Source organism: Erpetoichthys calabaricus, chromosome 2 (assembly GCF_900747795.2).
Source record: "Erpetoichthys calabaricus chromosome 2, fErpCal1.3, whole genome shotgun sequence".
Classification (NCBI taxonomy): Eukaryota; Metazoa; Chordata; class Cladistia; order Polypteriformes; family Polypteridae; genus Erpetoichthys; species Erpetoichthys calabaricus.
In genome coordinates, this window is record NC_041395.2 from 94,419,899 (window position 1) to 94,445,910 (window position 26,012).

The following is a 26,012-nucleotide window of genomic DNA, read 5'->3' on the forward strand; positions in this document are numbered from 1 at the left end:
CAAACCTCTTTAGCTTTATCTTAAATACTACAGAGCCAGTACACCATCTACCTAATTAGGTGGCACCGCCTCCTAAGGCTCTGCATACATTAAGCAGGGCAGACAAGGAACACACTTAAAATAATACAAAATTTAAAACATATTAATAAACAACACCATATTAAATAAATAAAACACATAGAGAACAATAACAAATCCAGAAATAATGACAGAATATGAAAAAAAATATTTAAACAACAAAAAAGATTTACACAAACAAGGTATAAAGTTAAGCCAGTGCAGTAATGGCTGTGCCATAAGAGTGCCTAAGCCAGGAGTACTGGGATTCAGGTGATAACATACTGTACTGTGGGGCACAAAAAATACTGCTGTATCCACAGCAAATTTAATGAGTTACATTGAACCACAACAGCAAAACTTCTATCAGCATGAGATAGTATTCTCAGACGAAGCAATTAAGAAGAGTATGGAGTTATGGTCACATTGGTGTTTCTGTTCTTAAACTATTAATAATATATGTGGAAGGAAAACAGGTGAGAATATTTCACTTGTTATTTAATTTCTATTCTGATAATCTGTGTCCACATAAACCTTTCTTCCCATATTAGCAGTTGGTTCTTTTACCCACTTTAATGTTCCCATAGTTAATAGAATTTTTAAAAATGAAATTAATACTTGATTCTTTAGGCACAGAGATAATTTTTATATCAAACCTTCTATCATAGTGAATAAGCATCTGAAACATTCACGCTCTGGTGTCTTTCTCTTGAAGGACTGCAAGTTCTCAGAAAGCAATGCAAGGGCTACAGTATGTTCAAAATTAGACAACCAGAATAATAATCACACAGACACCTGTTAAAATTATACTGTCTTGATCAGTTCTTTCTATTGATGTCAAATGAATTGTTTCTATCGCATTCTTCACATTTTTGGTTGTACCTTTCTGTCAGGCATGCTACATCATTTTATTCCAATGGGCAATAAAAATAATCAGTAATCAATACTTCACGTGGCTTTTCCTGGACATACAGTATTTACATATTTATATATTGTTTTACTGCGGTGGGCTGGCACCCTGCCCGGGATTTGTTCCTGCCTTGCACCCTGTGCTGGTTGGGATTGGCTCCTGCAGACCCCCGTGACCCCGTGTTAGGATATAGCGGGTTGGAGAATAACTGAATGACTGACTATATTGATGTACTTTATTTTTATATGTACAATACATGTAAAGTTCTTTAGCTGTTTAACATTTTACTTAATGTCAGATGCCATATTAAGTGACTCCATACTGATAGGATGCATATCTATGGAGAATAAAATTCATCATTTAAATCAAGTGGACTGTTTAGTAAATGATTGTAATAAAAACCATCATATTCTGAATGTCAAAAACACCAAAGAACTTTTTAAACTGTATAAGCATAAACATCACATGGAGTTCGATTGAAAGAAAAACAAAAAAGCCAAAGGTCTGATATAAGGCCCTTGTAATATAACTTATTTTCCGTTAAAGCCTTCATAATGAAGAGTATAAAGAGTGTCACACGTCAAAACAGTTTATAGATATTTGTACAGTGTAAATTATTACTGTCTGTCCATTCATCATTTGAGCACATTTAGCCTAATACAGGATTATGAGAGGTCAAACCTTATTTGGCTGCATGAGGCAAAAGGCAGGAACCCACTCTGGATGGGACATCAGTACATCACTGGGCACTGTGAGATATGGCCGGCCATTCATCCCGGCCAATACCCACAGGCCGCTAGATGGAGCCCTCCCTGTAGCATGGAAGTGCCCCGAAGACCAGCAGGGAATTATGGACAATGGAGTTTTTATTCCCAACCCTGCTGGACACCATGGGGCCCACCAGAGGACGCTGCAGGGAGGCTCAAGGACTCTTACGTGCCCTATAACCCGGAAGTGCGTCATGATCACATGACAAGAAGAAACGACGTGCTTCCGGGTTGAGGAAAAGGACTTTTACCCTGACCTGGAAGTCATAAGGACTTGTGGATTGTTGGACAGGAACACCTCCGGGTCAGGGGGTATAAAGGACTCTGGGAAACACCAGACGAGTGAGCTGAGCTGGGTGGAAGGGTGGCAACGCGTCTGGGAGTGGAGGATTGATTATTGTAGTGTTTATTGGTTATTGTTCTTGGATTTATGAGTATTGTGGAGAGAAGGGTGCTTGGTGCACATTATTATTATAAAATAAATAATAATTGGACTTTTATCTGGTGTCTGACGTCTGATCTGAGGGTTCAAGGGGACGACAGTGTCTCTGTCTTTCATAGCACACTCAAACTTATTCATAGAGGGATAGTTTAAAGGTGCAGCTAGTAACTTAATTTAACATTCATTTCATCGACACATTGGAGGAAGTACAAATACCCAGAGAAAAATCCAAGCAGACAAAGCGAGAACATGCAGACTCCTCATAGACTGACCAGGTCAAGATTTGAAATCAGTGTCCCAAATTAAGATGATCATCATTTTTAGTATTAGTAGTAGTAGTTAGCCAATACTGAAATTGCACCCATAAAGAACAGAAACCATATTATAAGGAAATTCCAAGATGCTTTTTCAATGTTCCTTACAGCAGGTACCAATTTTCTCATTATTTAAATGGCAGAGCAGAACCTCAGCTGTGAAAACCTGATAATGCCTGCTCTCTCAAGCAGATGCAAATAAAAGACTAAGCATGCTAACTCCTCTGTACAGAAGAACTCATTTGTTGGGTAAGCTTGGGCTGTAATAGAAAAAGAAACTTAACATTTAAGGCCATGCCAGGTAGTAATTAGGACAGAATTCCAGGTCACATTGGAGACCGCAACCAATGACAAAAATCCAGGCCTGGCAGCTCCAGGGACAAAAAGCAATCAGTGTGTTGTAGTACAAAGGGGCAAAGTCACAGAAATTAGCTCAGATTTACAAATGGTGGGGGCTGAGGGGTCACTTGTCCCAACAGCACTCAGAGGAAAGGATCCACGGATACAGAAAAACATTTTTAGGCCATAGGATAGCAGTGGAGAGTGGCAAAAGGAGTGATGGCAGGTGAGGTGAAAGAAAATAAGAAAAATGTGTAGTTTTAAACTTTTAGAAATCTGCACAAACATTTGAGGCTGGGTCAGATGAGTTAAAGACAAATGCAGCTGGAGCCAAAGACACCAACATAAGTGGAGTTACAAAGCTCATGACAGAGCAGATCATGGAAACTAAAAGGAAAGGAAAAGCACACAGATGTGCAGGCGGATTTGAAGCTTAATTTCCTTCCTGTTCAGCAGCTCCTTTCAGTGACCCATTAACAACAGAGTGAAGCCTGGTTCTGCCAAAATAAGATTTGTGTTCAGTGAGATCCACAGATAATGAAAAACACATTTTTTCATACTTTTAAGTATACTTTTCAATGTATTTTGTAGTATTTCAGAATGTCAAAAAAGGTTGTTTCTGTGCTTATTAAAGTAAGGTTACAAATGCCTCATTTTGTCTGTTAAATCCTTTCTTAAGTGTATCCACAAAGATGCCACCCTTAAATGGCTAGGATCTTGTAATATAGTGTCTTTGTCTTTTTTTCTACTTTTCTACCTTATCTTTTTGATTTATATTTTTTTATTTTTTCTACCAAACATTTCTTTGACTTTTTCCTGGTTTTTTTTTTAAACCCATGTCATGCTTTGTCATGTAGCATTAGTGTTGACACATGACATTTGATTATACTCTACTTAGTCAACACATTTCATAAGCATCTGCAAAAAAAATTTCCACATTTATGCCACACTTTCCTGTTTTTAAACTAAAGCATGAAAGAGCAAGAAAGAGCAGATCAAAGTAAAATTCACAAGAGAGAGAGGAAGGAGCAAAAGCAAAATAATAATATAAATAAACTGTGTTTTTAAAAATTCTGCGTCTGGGTTAGGGAGTGAATCTGATGCACTGACGTCACCACTCCGTATTGGAGGGGGGGTCACTGTGCTTTCCCAGGCTGCATTAATATTTCTTTACTAACATTTCTTTCTGTTACTCTGCTATGCTTTGTCTCCTTTTATTTTATTTTTTTTTAACTTCATGATGTGCCTGGTCTAAGCAATATGAAGATTTGAGATCAGGAGAAGAAGGACTGCAGTCACGAGTGGTGCAGGTTAGGTCAGGTCAGGCTGGGGAGCATGAACTGGTACAGCGTGTTGCCACACCCACCACACAACTAAACAACTCGGGATTCTGGTTGGCAATACCCCTGGCAGACACACGGACCAGTCCCACCCTCCAGAAATGACCTTCTATCAGCCGCAGCCAGGTGTTACATGGATGTCCCCTTTGCCTGGTCCAGCCACTCGGGTCCTCATTAATGAGTATCCTGAAAACCGGATCACCCTTGGGAAATCATGCCACATGTAGTGCTGTAACTGACGCTCCCTCAGAATGCAGGTAATGTGCTTCATTTGGGACTCTGTGAGCAACCACTCATTCAACCTGGCACCAAGAGCAGTGTTATCCCCCTGCAGTTGCCACTATCCAGGCGATCACCCTTCCCTGTCCAGATAGGGACAAGTCCTGTTTTCCAGTCAGTTGGAATGACACCCATCTTCCAAATGGAAGCAAAGAATGCTTGCAATGCCAGGAGGACAGCCTTACCACCAACCTGGAGAAGTTCACCCTGGATACCACAGAACCTTGCAGCCTTCCCTACCCTCAGCTGGTTCACCACCTGTGCAACATCAGTGAGATTGGGTGGTTCACAGCTAATTGGAGGATCAGCCTCAAGAATCGTGGGCCCAGAGATATCCAGCATCTTAGCTGGAGGATCAGCTTTAAACAGGAGTGTCATCTGTATGGACCATTCCAACCCTGACTGCGAACAGATTCAAATGCGCATAATGCTCCAATTCCTCTGTAAGCAGGATGTGGGGCACTTCTGTATATCCTGCAGTTTTGTAAGAGCCTCCAGCATCTGCCCACGAGAATGAGATCGATCTCCTTCACCGCACTACCGGTATTGGAGTACCAAGTCCAGGGTGCTGGAACCAGGATTCAGCAATCCTCAGCCCCTGACCTTTTGCAAAGTCAAGGAACATGGAGCCATTTTCACCACGTTCACCGGACCCATGGGGACCGACACATAGCCATAATTATTATTTTATATTCTCTGTTTCTAAAAATAAATTAAGTAGCAGTATTTTCAAACTCACCTCTTCCAGGTCATGAATATGATGAGCCTGAGCCCAACCTGGCAGTGTGCATGTTTTTCTAACTTTTAGACAGGTTTGATTATGGTACATACTGTATATGAATTGACTTACAGCTAGCATGTTGAACTAGCTATAATCATGCAAATTGATAAATTACTTCATTTTCTTGCCATCCTTTTCTGGGAATATTAGAAAAGTGTTGCAATGATATACATTTTTTTTTACCTTTGGACATTCCCTTTACTACAGCCCAAAAGTTAACTGTAACATATTATGCAAGTTGCAAAGAGAGGTTTGAAGATGTTATTTTGGGAAGATTCTGTTTTGAGCCTATTGAGGGTAATCCTAGCTCATACCACAAATGAAAATGATACGTTTGCCAGTTTGAAAGTTGTAAGAAACTAAGGAACCTTACACCTCTTTAAATGGTAAATGCTTAATGAGATTGGTAGATCTGAGATTTGGTTGAGAGCTGGGGGGGAGCCAGTGCCTTCTATACTGCATGCAGTCAATCAGGAATGTACTGTGAGCCTATTAGGACACTGGGCTATAGAGGATTCCATGTGCGTCACAGCAATTTTGTATTGTCTCACTTAATGATTACAGTTTAAGCGTTTAGTTTATTGCTGATGACTTGATTGTATTAAATTGGTATTTTTATATTCAACCATTTTTAAACCTGTTTATCCAAGAACAGGGGATCAATGGATATCCCTAGCAGCTCTGTGTGTAAGGCAGGACAAAACTCTGGGCAGGGTGTATTTTTTTAGTTATTATTATTTTTAATGTACAGTATAGTATTACTAAATAATTTTTATAATCCTAAATGAAGTCCACCTATGACTAAATTGAAATTTAAATAGGAGAAAGGACCCTGCTGTTTATCCTATAACTGACATTCAGCAAAAATTATTAATCTCAAACTTGCTTAATCAAGGGCAGAGCCAAAAATGTCTATGTCAGCCCTATTGGGCATTAAGGCAGTAAACAACTCTGGATAGGGTGCCAGTCTATTGTTAGTCTTATGCTGGACCCACTCACACACACACTCACATACCGATTTGGAACTGATAGTCAACCTAACTTGCTCTGCTTGGAAGATGTGGGAGGAAAACTGGAATAACTGGAGGAGAACCACACAGGAGAAATGTGCAAATGGAACACAAACAGACTTCGAAGGGAATGGAACCTGGGACTGGAGCTAAGAAGTGAAATGAAAACCCATCTATAGATAGATAGATAGATAGATAGATAGATAGATAGATAGATAGATAGATAGATAGATAGATAGATAGATAGATAGATAGATAGATAGATAGAGTGCATCCAGAAAGTATTCCCAGCGCATCACTTTTTCCACATTTTGTTATGTTACAGCCTTATTCCAAAATGGATTAAATTAATTTTTCTCCTCAGAATTCTGTACACAACACCTCATAATGACAACGTGAAAAAAGTTTACTTGAGTTTTTTGCAAATTTATTAAAAATAAAAAAACTGAGAAATCACATGTACATAAGTATTCACAGCCTTTGCTCAATACTTTGTCGATGCATCTTTGGCAGCAATTACAGCCTCAAGTCTTTTTGAATATGATGCCACAAGCTTGGCACACCTATCCTTGGCCAGTTTCGCCCATTCCTCTTTGCAGCACCTCTCAAGCTCCATCAGGTTGGATGGGAAGCGTCGGTGCACAGCCATTTTAAGATCTCTCCAGAGATGTTCAATCGGATTCAAGTCTGGGCTCTGGCTGGGCCACTCAAGGACATTCACAGAGTTGTCCTGAAGCCACTCCTTTGCTATCTTGGCTGTGTGCTTAGGGTCATTGTCCTGCTGAAAGATGAACCGTCACCCCAGTCTGAGGTCAAGAGTGCTCTGGAGCAGGTTTTCATCCAGGATGTCTCTGTACATTGTTGCAGTCATCTTTCCCTTTATCCTGACTAGTCTCCCAGTTCCTGCCAATGAAAAACATCCCCACAGCATGATGCTGCCACCACCATGCTTCACTGTAGGGATGGTGCCTGGTTTTTCCTCCAAACGTGACGCCTGGCATTCACACCAAAGAGTTGAATCTTTGTCTCATCAGAGCAGAGAATTTTCTTTCTCATGGTCTGAGAGTCCTTCAGGTGCCTTATGGCAAACTTCAGGCAGGCTGCCATGTGCCTTTTACTAAGGAGTGGCTTCCGTCTGGCCACTCTACCATACAGGCCTGATTGGTGCATTGCTGCAGAGATGGTTGTCCTTCTGGAAGGTTCTCCTCTCTCCACAGAGGACCTCTGGAGCTCTGACAGAGTGACCATCGGGTTCTTGGTCACCTCCCTGACTAAGGCCCTTCTCCCCCGATCGCTCAGTTTAGATGGCCAGCCAGCTCTAGGAAGAGTCCTGGTGGTTTCGAACTTCTTCCACTTACGGATGATGGAGGCCACTGTGCTCATTGGGACCTTCAAAGCAGCAGACATTTTTCTGTAACCTTCCCCAGATATGTGCCACGAGACAATCCTGTCTCGGAGGTCTACAGACAATTCCTTTGACTTCATGCTTGGTTTGTGCTCTGACATGAGCTGTCAACTGTGGGACCTTATACAGACAGGTGTGTGCCTTTCCAAATCATGTCCAGTCAACTGAATTTACCACAGGTGGGCTCCAATTAAGCAGCAGAAACATCTCAAGGATGATCAGGGGAAACAGGATGCACCTGAGCTCAATTTCGAGCTTCACGGCAAAGGCTGTGAATACTTATGTACATGTGCTTTCTCAATTTTTTTATTTTTAATAAATTTGCAAAAACCTCAAGTAAACTTTTTTCATGTTGTCATTATGGGGTGTTGTGTGTAGAATTCTGAGGAAAAAAATGAATTTAATCCGTTTTAGAATAAGGCTGTAACATAACAAAATGTGGAAAAAGTGATGCGCCGTGAATACTTTCCGGATGCACTGTAGATTGATAGATAGATAGATAGATCTCAAAAGGGGAAGTTCAATGTTATAGTAAATAAAGAAATAAATCTGTCTCAAACTAACATACACTATTAAAATGATTGTAGTAGATTAGCACAAGGATATACTGTAATATCTAATGACAGTTGATAAAAAAGACTTATAGTAATACTTCCTGGAGCACCATGGCAGAATTAAGCATGTACTGAAGCTGACCAGAGTGTCATGCAGAAGCTATTAGTCAGTGGCTTGGCTTAACAGTCACTTTTCTATTACTATCTCTAGTGAGTCCTGGTAAGTCCCTAGAAAGCAGGTGGAGTTTCTTGAATAACTTGCTAAGTCTCCAGGTCTCATGCTGCTGCCAACAAACCACTGCATTAAACAGCACATTTGCAACCACATAACTGTAGAACATACAGTATGCCTGAATTTTTCACTTATGCCAAAGTTTTTGCACCTCCTCAGGACATATTATCAGCTCTTCACCTTTTTGGAAATGGCTTCTGTGTTTGCAGCCCTTTCCAAAGCACTACCAATCAATGAAGACACAGCCTCTGTATTCCTCCTACAATTCACCTCTTATACACCACATGATTACAGGATCATCTGAAAACCTCTTTAGGTGGCGTATCTCTGATCATATTTGAATTGTTGTGTGTACCGTGTGAACTGCAAGTGAGATAGAAGAGTTCCCTTCTGTTATGTAGCCTCAGAAACTGTGATTTGCTTGTCAAACAGTCCGTATTCCAAGACACTAAGGGAGCCATTTGCCTTATTTCCAAGCATTAAGAGCTACATGATGTTAAAATCACTATAGAAGACAAAATGACATTACCCACCAATCCAGTTGGGATTAAACACTGTGTAATAGATCGATGTTGACATCGTCCAGCCCAGTGTATGCACGACAAGCAAGTTGCAGAGGTCCAGTGATGGTTGCCCTTGGGGTCTAATGTGGGTCAATACAAACCTTTTGTGATGCGATATGTCAAAGCAACAGGTTATGTTTGTTCAATTTGTTACCTTTCTTTGGCACTTGAACTGAACAGAATGCCTGCAGCAGAATCACCATTACCTTGAATACTTGAAAGTTTACACCATCAGGAACTGCAGTCTGTCCAGTATGTACTCACCCTAGATTTCTCTTCACAAGGCCAGGCATGATCGGGAAGAGGCGATTGTCCATGGTCATTAAAGTTTGTATCAAGTGTAAGACAGGGGATGTTGAGAGCAGGTATCACTGGGACATCTGTGTGGTTTGGTCAGATGGAAAAGTTACAGTGAGACAGTATTGGGTTCTAGCTGAAGGAGTACTTGAGCTCATGTGATAATGCAAGAAAAGCTTAAGTCCGACCTTTTGAAATACATGTGCATTAGCCCTGCCTAGATTTCACTCCTCTGGTTGCCCATATACTCTCATATTATTATTTAGTTGCAGCTTGTTCTCCATCTTCCTCCTTTGAGGATTTTTGTTCTCACCAGCCTATTTTAGATCCCTATGGATATGTTTTACTTCTCCTTACACCAATTTCTAAATTTTCTCTATTTGATGTTTAATAGAACCTTTATATCATGTGTGACCCAAAATGTATTTTTAGGTAAACACATCACTCTCACAATGGGTACAGTGCTTCACAGAAGTAGATGTAGTTACACCATCAATGACCTCCCCATTGATTCAAAGGGTATTTCCTAGTCTGTTATCTTAAAACTTTACCTCAAGGGCTCTTTAGCCTCCGGTGTCTACCTACACACTTGTATTGGAGTCATTGGTTGTGTTAACTGGTTCTTGCATCATTAGAAACTTGAGATCCTGATTTCATCTGACCCTTTTTAAAGACATGGTACTGTGGTGATATGCAGTACTAGCTGTGCTACCCATGTAGGATGGGTTAAAATCTAAGTAATCAATGTAGACATCAGCGTTAATGTTTACAGTGCACAAAGCAATGCATACATCTCTGTTATATGCCATTTAATAATGGAGTCATAAAAGCAGTGTTAATTTTTGTGATGCATTATCTATTGGCATTTTTTTACTAAAGATGTTTCTGATGTGCCATGTTTGGAATGACAGAGACATGGAAACCAGATGGACACACAGACACATCATTTTATTAAGTTGGATGTCTACTTAACATTATCATACAGCATTTCTAAAGTCTTGCTACTTCTAGTTGAGAACTTCACAAACTGGGTAAATGCAGGCAGAATAAACAGGAGAGCAGCATAATTAAAGTCAAAAGAGATAATCATAAATACACTGAAGTGCTACTTGAGGAGGGTGACAGTGACCAAGCCTGTGATGTCACAAAAAGCTGTGTCAGTAGAAGGAGGAATGCACACAATGATAACAATGGCAGGGGGGAAATTCTCATGGATGGTAAAAATGTCATATGTCCACAGCAGTTAGTTCAAAGTTGAAACTACAGATTCATTCATTAATGATAATGTGTCAGGGTGTACATATATGATGATATTAAGAAATTTCAAAGCACAGGTGTCTGCAGGAAGGAGTTTCTACAACCACATGCATCAGATAAAGTTATTCACGAGATCTGTTTTGTTCTCATTTTCAATGTATTACTGGTAATATTATTCCAATTTTTAAGGTTTCAGTGATCCATAATTTAAATTAAAAATGGAAAAAGAAAACATACCAAATACAGAGGTGCTTTCCTTCCCTCAACTTTTTTGAATGCCCAACACATGAAATTGCTAAGCACTATTACTTCACTTACTTACTTCACTATTACTTCACCATCATTTATCTTTATTGCATAAAAAAAGAAACTACTAAAAGTTCTGAACTAATTTTTTATTGAAATTTCCAAAATTACATCAATGTCCAAAGATAGTCCACACAAATCGATCACAATGAATAATCCCACACTATTCATCATAGAACCCACCTTCTCTGCCTTCCCCACCATTATGCAAGAACATTCTACAATCAAGGTGATAGCAGTAAACAAGGTATGAAAAGTAAGTAATTGCTGAATGAAATTTTATTGTTTCATGCCCAACAATACTAAAACATTTCCAATTTGTAGTGTTTTACAGTTAATATTTATTTTTTATTTATCTGGTAAAAGATTATGGCTCTTAATTCATGTACAGGTAATCTATGAGTAAAATGTATGTGGAAAAAAAACAAGTTTATCATTGCTGTAAGTCACACAAGTGACCCAAAAGAGAGTTGGAATAAAATGTAATAAAGTCCCCTTTGAATAATCTAATTAAATATAATAATAATGTCTAACGCCTTCGACAGATATTAATAAACTCAGACTTGCAGTACAGTTCAGTCTTATGGTCTGTCAGTTAGATGTGCATTCGTTACACACTACAAGTGCATTTCTGTCTTCCTATCACCAACTAAACCCCAAGCTTTATTTTGTGCATTATTTTTATTTTAAATATCTGATAACACTTCTTGCATGCTTTATTTGATTCTTTTTTGATAAGCACATAAAAGATAAATATATTTCGACAACAAAGGTAAAGTTTTTATGATCCTCTTTATATTGTATACTTATGTGATTCTTGTCATGTCATGAGCACTAAAAATAATGCAGAAAGCATGTAAATGAAACGTCTTTCATTGATTGATTACATTTATACTTGCTTCTCCAAACACTTCTACGCCGAATGCACGTACAGATAGCAGTTTTTTTGTTGTTCGTGACAATAGCAATCATCAGGAAAATTGGTCTTTTCATAGATTTTGCTGTTTTGCCGAATAGCATGAATCACACACTTTGGTACTTCACTGTGAATATGTTCAGCTAGCTTCCACATATTCCTATTTTTTTTGCTCTCTCTAAATGTTTGCTGAATTTTACGCACATCAATTGGCTGTGGGTTGACACAGTAAGACACAACAACATTACAATTATCATCGAACTTAAAATGAGATTCCCCCACAATGCTGTGATATTTTCTGCCAAGTTTCAAATTTGTAAGCCACCCATCAGATTGACCATACACTCTCACTGCCCAATACACCCAGTCATATTTTTTCTGTAAGAAACTGAATAGGTTATCAGCAAGATCTTCACTGTAGCCATATTTGAGGAATTTCTGTGTATCAATTTTTGCCTGTGCTGCAAAATTGTTTATGCAGTCTTCCACAGCAGATTTCATTTTCAATTCGACTGTTTCCATCTTCTCCTTCCAGTACTTCTCTTGCCTGGATACATCTCCATTTTCCAAGGCTGTGTGAACCATTAATGCACTTATACCAATGACAAAAAGATATTTCAAATGTGCGCAGAAGTCTTCGACAACCCGGCGATTTTTTTCCCAGTAAGTCAGTACTGTTTTCAGAATGGCAATGCTTCCTTCCCCAATCACACCCTCGTAAAGTTCATGGAGATTGCCATCCCCACGGGTGTTGCTGAAGTGGTTCTTAAATCGTTTCACTTTTTTCTCTCTGTACTCAGGTTCTTCATTTAAGATTTCCATATACTTCCTAAATTGGCCTTTAATGTTTTCCTCAACTTCGGAGAACTTAATATCCATGCCGAGTTTTTCAATTTCTTTACGAATATCTGTAAGATTTTCTGAGACATCATTCAGTTTGTCGCTGATTTTCTGGAGTTGATTTTTGACGTATTCTGATTCCGAGCTCTCCTGATTATCTAGAGCAAATCGTATGACTGCTATGGCAACGGAGCAAATTGGCACAGTCTCTCCAACTATTTCTAAAACAGCCTCTGCTCCATCTAGGAATCTGTTCATTACTTTAATAACATCATCCTTGTGATCTGAAAAATACTTCACTGCTTCATCCATGTTTGGTGATGTTAAACTTATGGAACAATTATTTGTGAAGTCACTGGAAGAAAAAAAGCAAACTATTAAGAATGGCTGTCAGCTGAAAGATGAATACCTTTCAATTATTTTTATGTAAGTTGTAAATATGAAGTTGACCTTTCCAGTGCCTAACTCCAAAGCCAACTCTGTCACTTGTTAGTCTGTTAGTAGCACATGAGCTCTAAAAAGCACACATAGAAGTGACCCCTGGAGGAAGAGGTCAGGGCCAGGATTGAGAGAGGGAGAGACAGAGAGATAGACAAGAGTGGTGCTTACTGGTACTTTGGGAAAGGTAAGCAGGCAAGCCATCCCTCCGACTACAAAGGGGTTCATGTAGGTAGACAAAGGGTACCAAAACAGTTTTTGTTGTCATCTGTTTGTTTTCTACTTTGTTTACACTGTTTGGCTTTATTTTCAACAAAGAAAAAAATGTCACTTTCATCATATTTATTCATTGTATTGATGGGGATTGCGGGAAGGGTCCTTTTTATGACAACTGCAATGCCTAATGAACTCATAGTGTGCATTACTATGCTTCACGTAATTATTGAGATGACATGCTTAGAATCATACCGTAAAGCTGGTAGCACATTACATGACTTCTGATTGGAGGGGATATCAAACTTGATGACTGCAAATGCTGATCTCATCACCTGAGCATGTCAGATTGCATGACTAGAAATTGCAGGGGCTGACAAACTAGGTGATTCCGTGACAACTTTTCAGCTCAGTTTCACATTTCTCTGTTTCTGAAAGGCAATAGCATACTCTCTGACAGAGCTGAGGCTGTATGCTTTGCAGGCATGTCAAGCTCAGTTGCAATCTCAGGCTTTTTTTTTTTTTCTTTTTTTTCATTGTGTCATGCCACATAAAACGCAAAACATCAGGCACAGGGGTCTCTCTTCTGTCCAAAACAGCCGCAGTTCTTTTAGCTCTTAGCTACTTCATATGCTTTGTACTTCCAGCTGAGTGCTCATTGGTTCTCAACTCCACCCTTATGAGTTAAGAGTGAGTCTCAGACTGCTTGGATTGAGTCATTGGGTATGTCAGACTACACAACGAAGTGCTGGGAGTGTGCAGCAACTGCCTCAGACTCGCTAAGATTATGTAAATGAAGGCTACGCCTGAAAATCATGTAATGTGACAGGGCCTTACGTGAGTGGTGGTGACAAATGAACATGCAGCCTTTGGATGCTTACTGCTCATCAGCAATCACATTTGTTCACATTAATGAATATTTTAGCAGTAATGCAGATTCCTACACTGCCTGGCCAAAAAAAAAGTCGCACCTGGATTTAACTAAGCAAATAGGTACGAGCCTCCTGTTGGATAATTACTGCATGGGCGATTATCTTTCAGCTGGCAACAAGTTATTTAACCCCAACTGGTGCAATGAGTTGCTTCTCATTTCTTAAACAACCATGTCGAAAGACACATCTCGTGGTCGTGGAAAAGATGTTAGTCTGTTTGAGAAGGGTCAAATCATTAGCACGCATCAAGCAGAGAAAACATCTAAGGAGATTGCAGAAACTACTAAAATTGGGTTAAGAACTGTCCAACGCATTATTAAAAACTGGAAGTATAGTGGGGACTCATCATCTTCGAGGAAGAAATGTGGCCAGAAAAAAATCCTGAATGATCGTGATCGGTGATCACTTAAACGTTTGGTGAAATCAAATCGAAGAAAAACAACAGTAGAACTCAGGTCTACGTTTAATAGTGAAAGTAAGAGCATTTCCACTATCTGAATATACTGAATGACCAGGTTATTCCATCAATGGATTTTTCTTCCCTGATGGCACGGCATATTCCAAGATGACAATGCCAGGATTCATCGGGCTCAAATTGTGAAAGAGTGGTTCAGGGAGCATGAGACATCATTTTTACACATGGATTGGCCACCACAGAGTCCAGACCTTAACCCCATTGAGAATCTTTGGGATGTGCTGGAGAAGGCTTTGCACAGCGGTCAGACTCTACCATCATCAATGCAAGATCTTGGTGAAAAATGAATGCAACACTGGATGGAACTAAATCTTGTGACATTGCAGAAGCTTATCGAAACAATGCCACAGCGAATGCGTGCCGTAATCAAAGCTAAAGGCAGTCCAACGAAATATTAGAGTGTGTGACCTTTTTTGTTTGGTGGTGACTTTTTTTTTGGCCAGGCAGTGTATTTTGTAATGGTCTATATCCATTCCATTATCTGGTGGCCCAAAAGGATGACCTGCTGAAAGCTTATTCAGGCTCATGGCTTCTGACTTATTGTACTTTAATTAAGTTTTTTAGAAATAAAATATATCATAACATATAATGCATAATTATTATTCACTACAAATTTCTTTTTTGTAACTTTCCACAATGGTCTCTGCAGACCACAATGTATAACCTTGGCAACAATTTCAACATCTGCTTTAGTTTTCCTCTTGAATTCTGCATTCTTTTGGTGTTGGCCGATAAGCGGTCAAGCAAGGATTTCTTTATCTGCAGCTCATTGAATACTGACCATAAATTATAAAGCTCTCATTTTCTGGGTAGTTCTTTATTGGCCTGATGGTTTTCCTTACTTTTGAGGATAGCTATTAAAAGACTTTCACATTAATTTGGCAATTAATAATAATAATAATACATTTTATTTATATAGCGCCTTTCCTATGGTCAGAGTGCTTGCTAAGAGATAAGATTAAAATGTAAATTGATCAGGAGGTCGATAAAATCTCAAGTATACAATAACATCCCTAGCAAATGCAGAGCAGTTACCCCCTCCAGCTATGCAGTTTAACATCGTGTTGCATGAACTTCTCTGAGCTCTCTTGCTCTTAATAATAATAATAATAATTCTTTACATTTATATAGCTTACATATTCTCAGCAGCTTCCCTAAAGTATTTTTATCTGTTACACATATAAGAAGGTCCAAACTACATTTGTGACAGAAGTCCTCCCACCCCAGTTATTTGAATTCCACCCTTCAAGAGAAATTGTGAATTTTAGTGAGACTTATACTGGTTTTAAACCTCCTTATGAGTTGTTTGTTATAGTATCTATTTTAGGATTATACTTTAGTTGACAGGAATCCGCAAGGTTTAACACCTTTTCACATACTTCACACACGGCATCACTTTTCATTTACTGTTAAGTTTATTTAATGCTCAGTTTTAATTAACCTTTGTACATTGAACCTGCCTATAGAAGACAATACCAAGGTCCAAGTATCTGTCTGTCTGTTTAAACTGCTTAATAGCGATATTTTGATGTATACACCTAAACTACTGTATATGTACTAAAATAGAAATTTCCCATCCATTCAATCCATTCAATTTTAGGTCCAGAGTGTAACCCAACATCAATGTTGTGAGGTAGGAATGAACCAAATCAGTCAGTAAGTCAGCACCAGGAATCCTTCATACCTGCTTGTACCTCACAGATTTAGAGTTGTCAGTTGATCTAATCCTGGGCAGTGTAATGCAGTGGTTAGCGCTGCTGTCTCACAGATCCAAGGTCCTGTGTTTGAATCCAATAGTTGAACACTGTCTTCATAGAGTCTGCATGTTCTCAATGCAGGTTAACCGGCAATATGATTGGTCAATGTGTATGTTTTGTCAGGCAAGTGTGATTAGGAGGTATCCTGAAGGCGCAATCACCCAGGGCTGAGAGGGATCACTCTTGCTAACACAATCACTTTTACCATCCTCACTTCAGGGGAACCGAGTGATCTCAAATGTGGCACTTGGTGCCACGGGCCACCTGCCAAGTTGTTTTGCCTGCCTAAGGTAAAGTCATCTCTAATGGAGGATCACAGGAATCGTTGGGTAGAGGGGTCCTTTCATCAGAATAGCTGGCCCAGCGCTGTCTCAGCTATAGAATGGCCAATAGGGGGAGACAGCTTAATGGCCAAGGCCTCCAGGACTCTAAACAAATCCAAATCGTATTATGTGATAACCTCTACTGTTGAATTCTGCTCTGTACTTGTAATATTTTAATTTTACTATTGTATTGTATTGAGGATTACTTGTGTTCTGTTCTGTGTATTGTATTCTATTTACCCCTTTTTTTGACAATCACTGCACACCCAACCTACCTAGAAAGGTAGGTTTGAACTGCCTTTCCCAAGGTTTCTTCCATTTTTCCCTACTAGGGTTTTTTGGAGAGTTTTTCCTTGTCTTGTTAGAGAGTCAAGGATAAGGGGCTCTCAAAAGGGCCTGTTAAAGCTCAATTGCCACACCTCTTCTGTGATTTTGGGCTATACAAAAATAAATTGTATTGTATTGTATTGTATCTCACTTCCGGGTCCACGCCATTACAACCCGTCCCCTCCAGGAATCAGTTCTACAAACCCAACCGGGACTGGAAGGAGGTAGTCAGTTTGTGTCTGAGCTCAGAATCACTGCTTTCTTTTCTTGTTTTAGCACCTTTGTGTGCTATTTTTTGTTTTCGGGCACTTTTCCCTCATTCTTTCTGGATTAAACGAAGGGCCATCTGGTTTCCCCAACACTCTTTTTGGCTCAAGATCTGTTATTACGCATTTGAGTGGCTCCCGAGATACATTAACATCGTATCTTGTGGTCAGGACAGCTGGAATAAGTTCTGAAATGGTAACCCTGAATTAAGATTAAGCAGGGGAAAAACCCCAAAAGAAACAAGAAAATTGTGCATTGTCTATTTTTACTGTGGCAGAGTTGGGGTTTGAATCTAGTCCACCAGGAACTGTGTGATATCAGTACTAATCACTGTGCTACTTTAAAATGTAAATAAAAAAATAATAATATTTAAGAAGACTATCAAAAATTGGTTCTTAATGTTGTAAGTGATTATCATTTGGTGGCATTAACTAATAAATGTCTCTCTCTCCGTATCCACCTTTTCAGTAGACTTGATGCTATTACTGAAAAATCTAAAGTTAAATCTAAAGTTCAGCATTCAGCAATCTAAAGATAAAATCTAAAGCTGTTACTGAAAAATCTTTAAGTTTTTAAAACATTTGTTGCAAGTAAAGTTCCTATTAGGTTTTTCTTTCCCATAGTTTAAGTTTGGTATTCAAACTGCTGTGGACTAAGAAGACATGTAAGTAATCAAACAGGCATGTCTAGGCTCCTACTTCAGTCTTATCACTGCCGTCTCTTCAAAGTAACAAGCATCATACAAATACCGTTGAGGCCCATTCTTGCCCTTCTCATGGCCACACCTGCCTTGTAACATACACTGCTGCCTGTTCTGTGTCTTTTCTGATCTGCCATTCCTACATAAAATACTCCTTAAGAAGCATATAATTTAATTGGCACTTTGCAGATTACCTACAGCATCTGTGAAGTTTTTTTCTTTTTCATTATCTGTAGTACTAGGGTGCTGTACCGTGTTAGCCATTATGAATGAAGAAGGGGCCTGAGTTGCCTCGAAAGCTTGCATATTGTAATCTTTCTAGTTAGCCAATAAAAGGTGTCATTTTGCTTGGCTTTTCTCTTTTTCATTATGAAATTCTCTTTGATTTTCTACCATGGTTGCCTTACAGGATGCAGCTTTTTAAAAGGCATCTCACACAACACAACAGCATTAACAAGTTATCAGCAAAAATTGTTTCTTTACTTTGTAAACATGTTATTTACACTACATTTAAACAGTACAGCGTCACATTAATGACATTTAAAGGATTTTGCAATCTCAATTGTGTTGTGTAACAGATTAATTTCTTTCAATTTTTCTCTGAGTTTACATGGTCAGAATAAAGCAGGTTTTGAAAATGGATGGATGGCTGATTTCTAATTTATTTGTCATAGGATGGCCCTTTTAGGAAAAAGGTATGGGTAGGATGCCAGATATGTGTAGCAATGAGAGAAACTCTTCCAAAGGCCTTTGTTGTAAATAAGGCAGTGCTAAGGAGCAAAAAAACAACTGAAAGGCTCCTTGTAAAATGAAGATGTAGCAGACATGATGCCCAATTTTTAGGAGTTTAGGGCGTGTTGCTATTGAAGGCTAATGTTGAGGGGTTCTTGACAATTTTAAGGTTATTATTGATTTGTCCCAAAAGCAGAGGTAGGTGAATGATACTGTTATATGAATGCCAGTTTTCATTTAATTACAGTTACGAGATAAGGATAGATAGATAGATAGATAGATAGATAGATAGATAGATAGATAGATAGATAGATAGATAGATAGATAGATAGATAGATAGATAGATAGATAGATAGATAGATAGATAGATAGATAGATAGATAGATAGATAGATAGATAGATAGATAGAACTTTATTTATCAGAGGAGGAGATAAAAGTAGGAGGTCACAATTGATTTTATTGATAGTCCAAAGCAAGATGGGCACATGCAGGACAACCAGAACTATAATTTTGTATTATTCTGTGTCCTCTTCTTTCTATATGAATCAGCCTGACCTTCTCTTCAACACAAAATAAAATGACCTTGTATGGTGCTGCGAACTGCCAGATTAATACATTACTTTTCATAGGGTTTTAATCATTCTTGATTTCTCTATATCAGTTTATAATTTACTGTAGCTGTAAAATGTGATACTTGATATAAAATTTATAATATATAATTGTAAGGAGGTCTAACAATCATTCTGTACTTCCTACCTCTTCCTGTGCTTCTTGTCCAGCAGAGCACCAACTGCGGTGGAGCGGGAAAGACCTGCAGAGGAAATTATAAAGCACAGTGAATGAATGTAAATTGCACCATAATTGAATGTTGGCATTTTTTGGAGATAAATTGTGTTTGATGAGTTTTGCTTCTTGCTAGCATTTTTCCACCTGGTATACGGTACATGTGTCTTTTCACTTTACAGAATCCTGATTTAGACATAACTTGCTTGTTCAGTTGGTGTTCCTCTTTGCTTTTCAGTACTATAGCAATTTTTATCTCATTGTTACTCTACTGTAGAACATATCCAGGCCCTGCAGATTAGAAGCTGCTTGTTGGATTTTTATTTGGGTGAAGTAAAAAACTAAATTTCTTTGGCTGCACATTTACACATTTAGCATTTTTTAACATAAACCAAAGATCAACAGTTTCACCAGGACAAGTGGAAATGGTGTGAAATTCGACTAGTTCAAAGTGCTGCTCTACTAAATGTCTTCAGTATACAATTTATGATGACAGATGCTGCAAAATAATTTATTTATTGAAGTTAGTTTTTTCAATGTATGCTCACAATAAGTGTCTGTGTTGAGTGCAAGGCAAGAACCAATTCTCCGTGCAAGCCAAAGTGCAATTATTTTCTCAAAGTTTCATCTTAGGAAATACTAGAATTCTCATATTGTCTCTCTTAGTGGGAATCTCTGTCTTCTTTTTTGTTTCAGTGTTAAAAATACTCATTTTGTCCCCTACAGTGACTCATTTTCATTAGCTTTCAAAAGACAGTGATGACAGAGCCATCAAGAAAGCACATAAAAATGAGTTGGGGACTCTAATGGCTGGGCTTTCTAAATTCCCTAATGGAACAACAAAACAACTGATTCAAACAGATAAACCTTTTTTACTTTTGCATTTTTTGGTTAAGGCTGTGCTCTTTATCTTTAAAAATGATCATATTTTTCATATATTTCAAATTTATCATGCTGTGGTATACTTTTCAATGAGGCACACTTTGCTGATTATGGTGTCACAAGAGCATTGAAATACATTTAATATGTTATTAAAAGCTTGTTATTAAATTGAATATATTGCTCTATTCTGTTAAGCTGATAGGAATTTTGCTTTCCTGTTCCGGTTCAATATTTGAGCAGCTCCCAGTGTTTCCGGTAAAGTGCACTGCCTCCTTGTGACATTAAAAGCCACACCTACAAGGCAGGGTTTCAAAAGAGGAGAAGCAAAGGTTCGTTAGACTCACAGCTCAAAGCCATCGCTACTCATATAAACTCAAGCTTATCTTTCTTGTCTGGTAGGAGGCACTTCACACACTGGAAGCTGCAATATTTTCTCTTTGTACGTAGCAATGTACTACACCAAAGGTAAGTTTAATGGCTTTCAGATTGTAATGAGGGGTCCTTTTATGATTTATTTTAGCTTTGAAAAATGTGGAAAAGATGAAGATGCAATAGTCAGATATGATCCAGTCATACTTAATTCTTGACTGCAATCTTAGTTCAGAATGCATGGGTATATTTGCATAAGTATTACTATTTGCACATTTGATCATGTTTTATTTTTTGCATTAATAGTAATTACTATAAAAACAATCATTTTAAGGTGAATTCAATTTAAGGCTTGTGCTTTTACTGTCACACATATGGCCTAAAGCTTCAGGCCCATAATGGAAAAAGGTTACAGCAGTTAAGCTCAGTAAAGGAATCTTTGTAAGATACAACAAATGTGTTTATGTTTCAACTCTTCTGTAATTTTATTTTAATGTTTGCTCTTCCATGTTGTTTAAGATGACCCCGGGACAGCAATGTTCCACTTCACAACTTTCTCTGAACAGCACATTCCTCTATCTGTCTTACATATTAGAGATTCCAGTCACACTGGCAGAGGTTTTAAGGTAACTTCTTTTTTTTGATTACTTAGGTTAATTCATATTTTTTTTATTCCTGGAAACAAGTTTCAGCTTTTCATGATGGTGAAAACATTGGAGCTGTTGCAGAAATATTAAGAGCTCCCAGGTATTAGCAGGACAACTTCATCTGTGGTACAGACCTAGCAGCCATTAGCAGGTCCAGGTCTTGCTCCACGTACTTCTCTCGAGACACTAAATAACCACAATGCACCAGACTTCAGCACAGTGAAGCTGATTATCTCTCAGATCCAGCATTAAACTGCATGTCAGTGTAGAGTTTAGTCAATATGAGCCCAAAATGTCCAAACTACACCATTACACATTGCAATAAAAAAGTTTCTGCACAATAAACTACCAGTTTTCTGAGAGATTAGTCATTTGTAATTTAACTAAAAGACAGATCCAGCCATACTGAACTGTTTAAAACTGACTTGCCCAAAATCCAGAATCAGAGATGTTTTTCTCAGGAGAAATGTGAAACACTGATCTTTAGCAGCCAACATAAATGGGACGGACTATTTCAATGAATGTGATCTTAGAATCAATAATCACTCCATTTTCAAATCCATTTTATTCACTTCAATGTCATGGGGTGGAGTGTTTAGGTTAAAGAAGTGTTACTGGCTAAGGGACTCTCTAGACATATCTGGATGTAAGGCAGAACCAACCCTGGCACCCACACACTCTCTACTGCACCAACGTAGAGTGACTTATCAGCCCAACATGCACATCTTTGGTATGTGGAAGGAAAAGAGCGTACCTCAAAAAAGACTCGCACAGAGATGGAGAAAGCATGAAACTTCCACACAGACAGTTACTGGCCTAGCATTTAAACATACATCTCATAAACAGTGAGGTAGCAGCACTAACCACAGTGTTATTATGCCATCACCCATAACCTAACTGTAGAGTCACATGGTACCCCAGGATAAGATGGAAGTATTGACCAAAAGCAGAAACAAACCCAGAACAAGATGTTCCTCCATTAAAGTGAAAAACTACATTATACCTAAACAAGACCAATTTGGTTTCAATAGACAAACTAGCATACATGTCTTTAATGGATGGGAGGAGAACCAGAGTAGCTGTAGGAAGTCTCACATAGACACTGGAAGAACATGCAGACTCCAAACAGAAGTGGCTGGCCCAGGACATGGACTGAGGAATTTTGAGTTGTGAGGCAGCAGCACTAGCCACAGTGCCACCATCCTGTCACCTAATTTCTTAACCCACTTAACTTAAGTATAGAGTCACATGGCACCACATCCTAAACTGGTAGTATTGGTCCAAAGCAAGAACACACCCTGGACAGGACATTAAACCATCACACGGCACATTCAGGTACAGTGCATACTCACACATGACAAAATTACGTTTTGGCACTTAAACTAACATGCCTGTCTGAGGCAAAAGGGAAAAACAGCAAACTAACAGGGACATAGGGAGAACCTGGGGGGTTGGGGATTCGAGTCCAGTCTTGGAAGCTGTAAATCAGCAGTACTAACCTGTCACCTTACAGAATATCGAAGTTAAAAAGAAGGAGAGTTGCTCTGTGGTGTTCACTGTAACGGTGGTGATCTTCTAAAAGCACGTAACCATGGATCCATCTGCAACTATTATGGGAAGGCAAGTGCTTGATTCTTATCTATTGTCTAAATGTATTCTTAGACACTACCTTAATAATGTTACATGTCATAATGTATATGATAGAAAGGAGTAATACAGTCTGATTATGTTTTCTTAGGCAATATAAAGGTGAAGAACTGAAGACATGAAAAAACCATGAAAAATCATAAAATGAAAAATGACTGTAAGGTACATGTCTGAGAAAAATGTCACAGGTATATATATGGAAAATGACAGCATAAAATCCTGTAATTCTGTTTACTATTGTTCTTACATTATATTATTCCACCCTATTGTCTTTTACTCATGCCTTAAGAACAATAATAAAAAAATGCAAGCAATCAACTTTTGCCATTTATATAATCATTTTGATCAGGGCTGCTGTCCCATGCTACTGCAGTTGCTTTTATTTTCTGAGGGCGGTCCCATGAATAGCTGCTTCTTATTTCCCGCCCCTCATCCCACCCCTTCACACAAAAGGACAGTATCATTTTGTCTTTGGTTCTCATTATGAATTCTCCTCCATTCTCTCAAGACCTCCACAGCATAACAGAGGCAGATTGTGAAGGGCACTTTCAGCTTTAACTCTTTGTGAAACTTTACAAGACTTAACTTTATAAATATTTATTTTCAATAGTGAACAATTTCTTTAAATATATCAATAATACATTTATACACAAGTAACCTAATTGTTAGAAGTGTTGTAATTTATATTAGAATGAGTCATGGAATTCCAGTTACATTCCGTTACATATGTCATGAATAAATGAAAATGAGTTAAACTCAAATAACAAGCTGATATTCAGGTCATAATAATATGTTTTTGTGCTGTTTTTATGAGGAGTAAGTCTATTCAAGCACTGGGAGATAGGGTTGCATTTCCAGATTAGACCGCTAGGGAAACTGAATATTATAGGTGTGCCTTTAAAGGGCTTAATTGTTCCTACCATTTATCAGACAATTAAAAAGCAGCAAGCAGGACATTTAAAGATTTAAAAAGAGTGACAATAAGGGTCTATCTTGGAAAATGTTAAAGCAAGCACTGAAAAATGGATGGGAATAACACACAATCTTACTTTATATAAAAAGACCCAAAAGAATAATATACTTATTTTCAAGCATCACACTTGAAAAATCTATTATTTTTGTTATATTTCTTACTCTTTGTTTATAAAATATAAATATAAAGCAAAAAAACAGATTCTAATCTGACTTTTAATATTTTTAAATCTTTTTTTTGGGTCAAATAACAAATGTGATACATCCTGTTTGCTGCTTAAAGGATAATGTATTCGCTAAAACAAAATAAAAAACAGTTTATGGCAAAGTGAATAAAAAATAAATAAATACAACTTGAAGTTATTATTGTTACTCTACAATTTAAATCCTTCCATCATGGCTGACAACTAAAACTTTAGGCTTTTAACTATGGTGGACTCCCACACCCAAAAAATAAAAAAAAAAGTTTTTAATTGAGGAAAAGTGATGAAAACGAATTTAAAAAGTCCTTTAATGAAATCTAATAATGAGTACTTTGTAATTCTACTTTAATATTTCATATTCAAAGAGTCACTTGTTACATTGCTCCAAGGAATTTAGTTATCATAAAGAATAAATCACTGACTTACCCTAGATGATGTATAGCCCAGCAGCAGGAAAATAAAGAACAAAAACACTTCTTTACTGCCTCAAAGGCCACTGTGTCCTCTTGGTATTCTCTGTCACTGATGAAGTGACTTTTGTTAGATGTTACAAGAAGTTCCCACAGCTTTCCTGGGTCACCCCACTCAGTCACAAAGTCTTCTCAGTTTGTGCCTCCTCTCCTTTTCTCCCTCTGTCTAATGCCTGCAGACTAGAAATATTATTTAAAAAAGGTGTAACCAGAGGTGGGACATTTCCATGCTTCTACTTCTGATTGGTTAATTTAATTTTTTGTGGGTGTCACCCTTTTTGGAAGGGGCAAATCAGAGATGGAATAGGCTTTGTGTAAGTTTGAAAACTGCTGCTGCTGATCTAACAGTCACAGTACACTTGGACTCAGGCTCCCTGCAGTTTAGATTTCTTAAAAAAGATTTAGAAGTAATTAGACATCTTTTTTTCCAGTTTTAGTTATTTACTAGGATTCTGTCCTGTACAATGTCCAATTCTGCAACCTTTAAACAATAATTCTGCAACAAAAACTTTCTATTCTGCAGACATTCTGCAAATGTTGTTTTGAACCTTATTTACTGTTTATATTTACAAGTACAGACAGTATTTGTAATAATTAATTTAATTAAATAGCTATCCTTTGCAAAAAGAGTGTCTCTGTAGGTGACAAGCCTAATTAAATAACTTATTTCTTTAAATGTCATGAACTGTGCAAATACTCTTCACTATTATTCTCTAAAGTAAAGGGTTAAGTTTTGGTTTTCAAATAGTTAAACTTTCAAAATAAGTTGACATAAATATATTATTTTGCAATTCCTATGATCAAGTTTAGTTTCACTTCCATGATCTTGTTTTAGGAAGCTAAAAATGCATTACGAATTTTTCTTGTGGTGGAGTTTCACATTTGGAAAGTTAGGAAGGAATTCAAACATTCTTTTATGTATTTGTTAATGACACTAGTTTATATTTAAATATGAAATATGGCTGGTTCCTGCCTTGTGTATGAGGCTGCCAGGATAGGTACCATTCTCCTGTGGCTCAGAATTGGATTACTCATTTGAGAAGGTTATATTGAATAATAAAATATTTAAAGTGTTTCAAAACACTTTGCTTATATAAAGCCTTCTTGAACATTAAAGAACAACTAATATTGTTTCCCTCCTTATTTATCCAAAGTGTATAGTCTATACAAGGCATTTAAGCCAGTAGCATTGGGATATTCCAGCATGAAAACTAAAATCTCACAGATAAATGTCCAATATGGACTGAATTCCATCTGTTTGGAAG

General features: G+C 37.9%; 1 protein-coding gene and 1 long non-coding RNA gene across 3 annotated transcripts; one reads left to right on the forward strand and one right to left on the reverse strand.

Moving 5' to 3' along the window:
• Positions 1–10,927: 10,927 nt before the first annotated feature.
• On the reverse strand, positions 10,928–24,922 carry LOC114646145 (uncharacterized). Its single transcript, XM_028794155.2, has 3 exons — positions 24,704–24,922; positions 19,531–19,585; positions 10,928–12,964 (listed from the first exon to the last, which is right to left on the reverse strand). Exon 3 carries the CDS (start codon positions 12,919–12,921, stop codon positions 11,767–11,769), a length of 1,155 nt encoding a protein of 384 aa, XP_028649988.1. The 5' UTR covers positions 12,922–12,964; positions 19,531–19,585; positions 24,704–24,922; the 3' UTR covers positions 10,928–11,766.
• LOC114646146 (uncharacterized) lies at positions 20,773–23,420 on the forward strand. 2 transcript variants are annotated; one of them, XR_007934119.1, is made up of 2 exons: positions 20,773–20,904; positions 22,969–23,420. It is a non-coding gene; the product is annotated as an uncharacterized LOC114646146 (long non-coding RNA). The 2 variants fall into 2 exon arrangements; XR_003715278.2 differs by having other exon boundaries at positions 20,808–21,434.
• Positions 24,923–26,012: the final 1,090 nt, after the last annotated feature.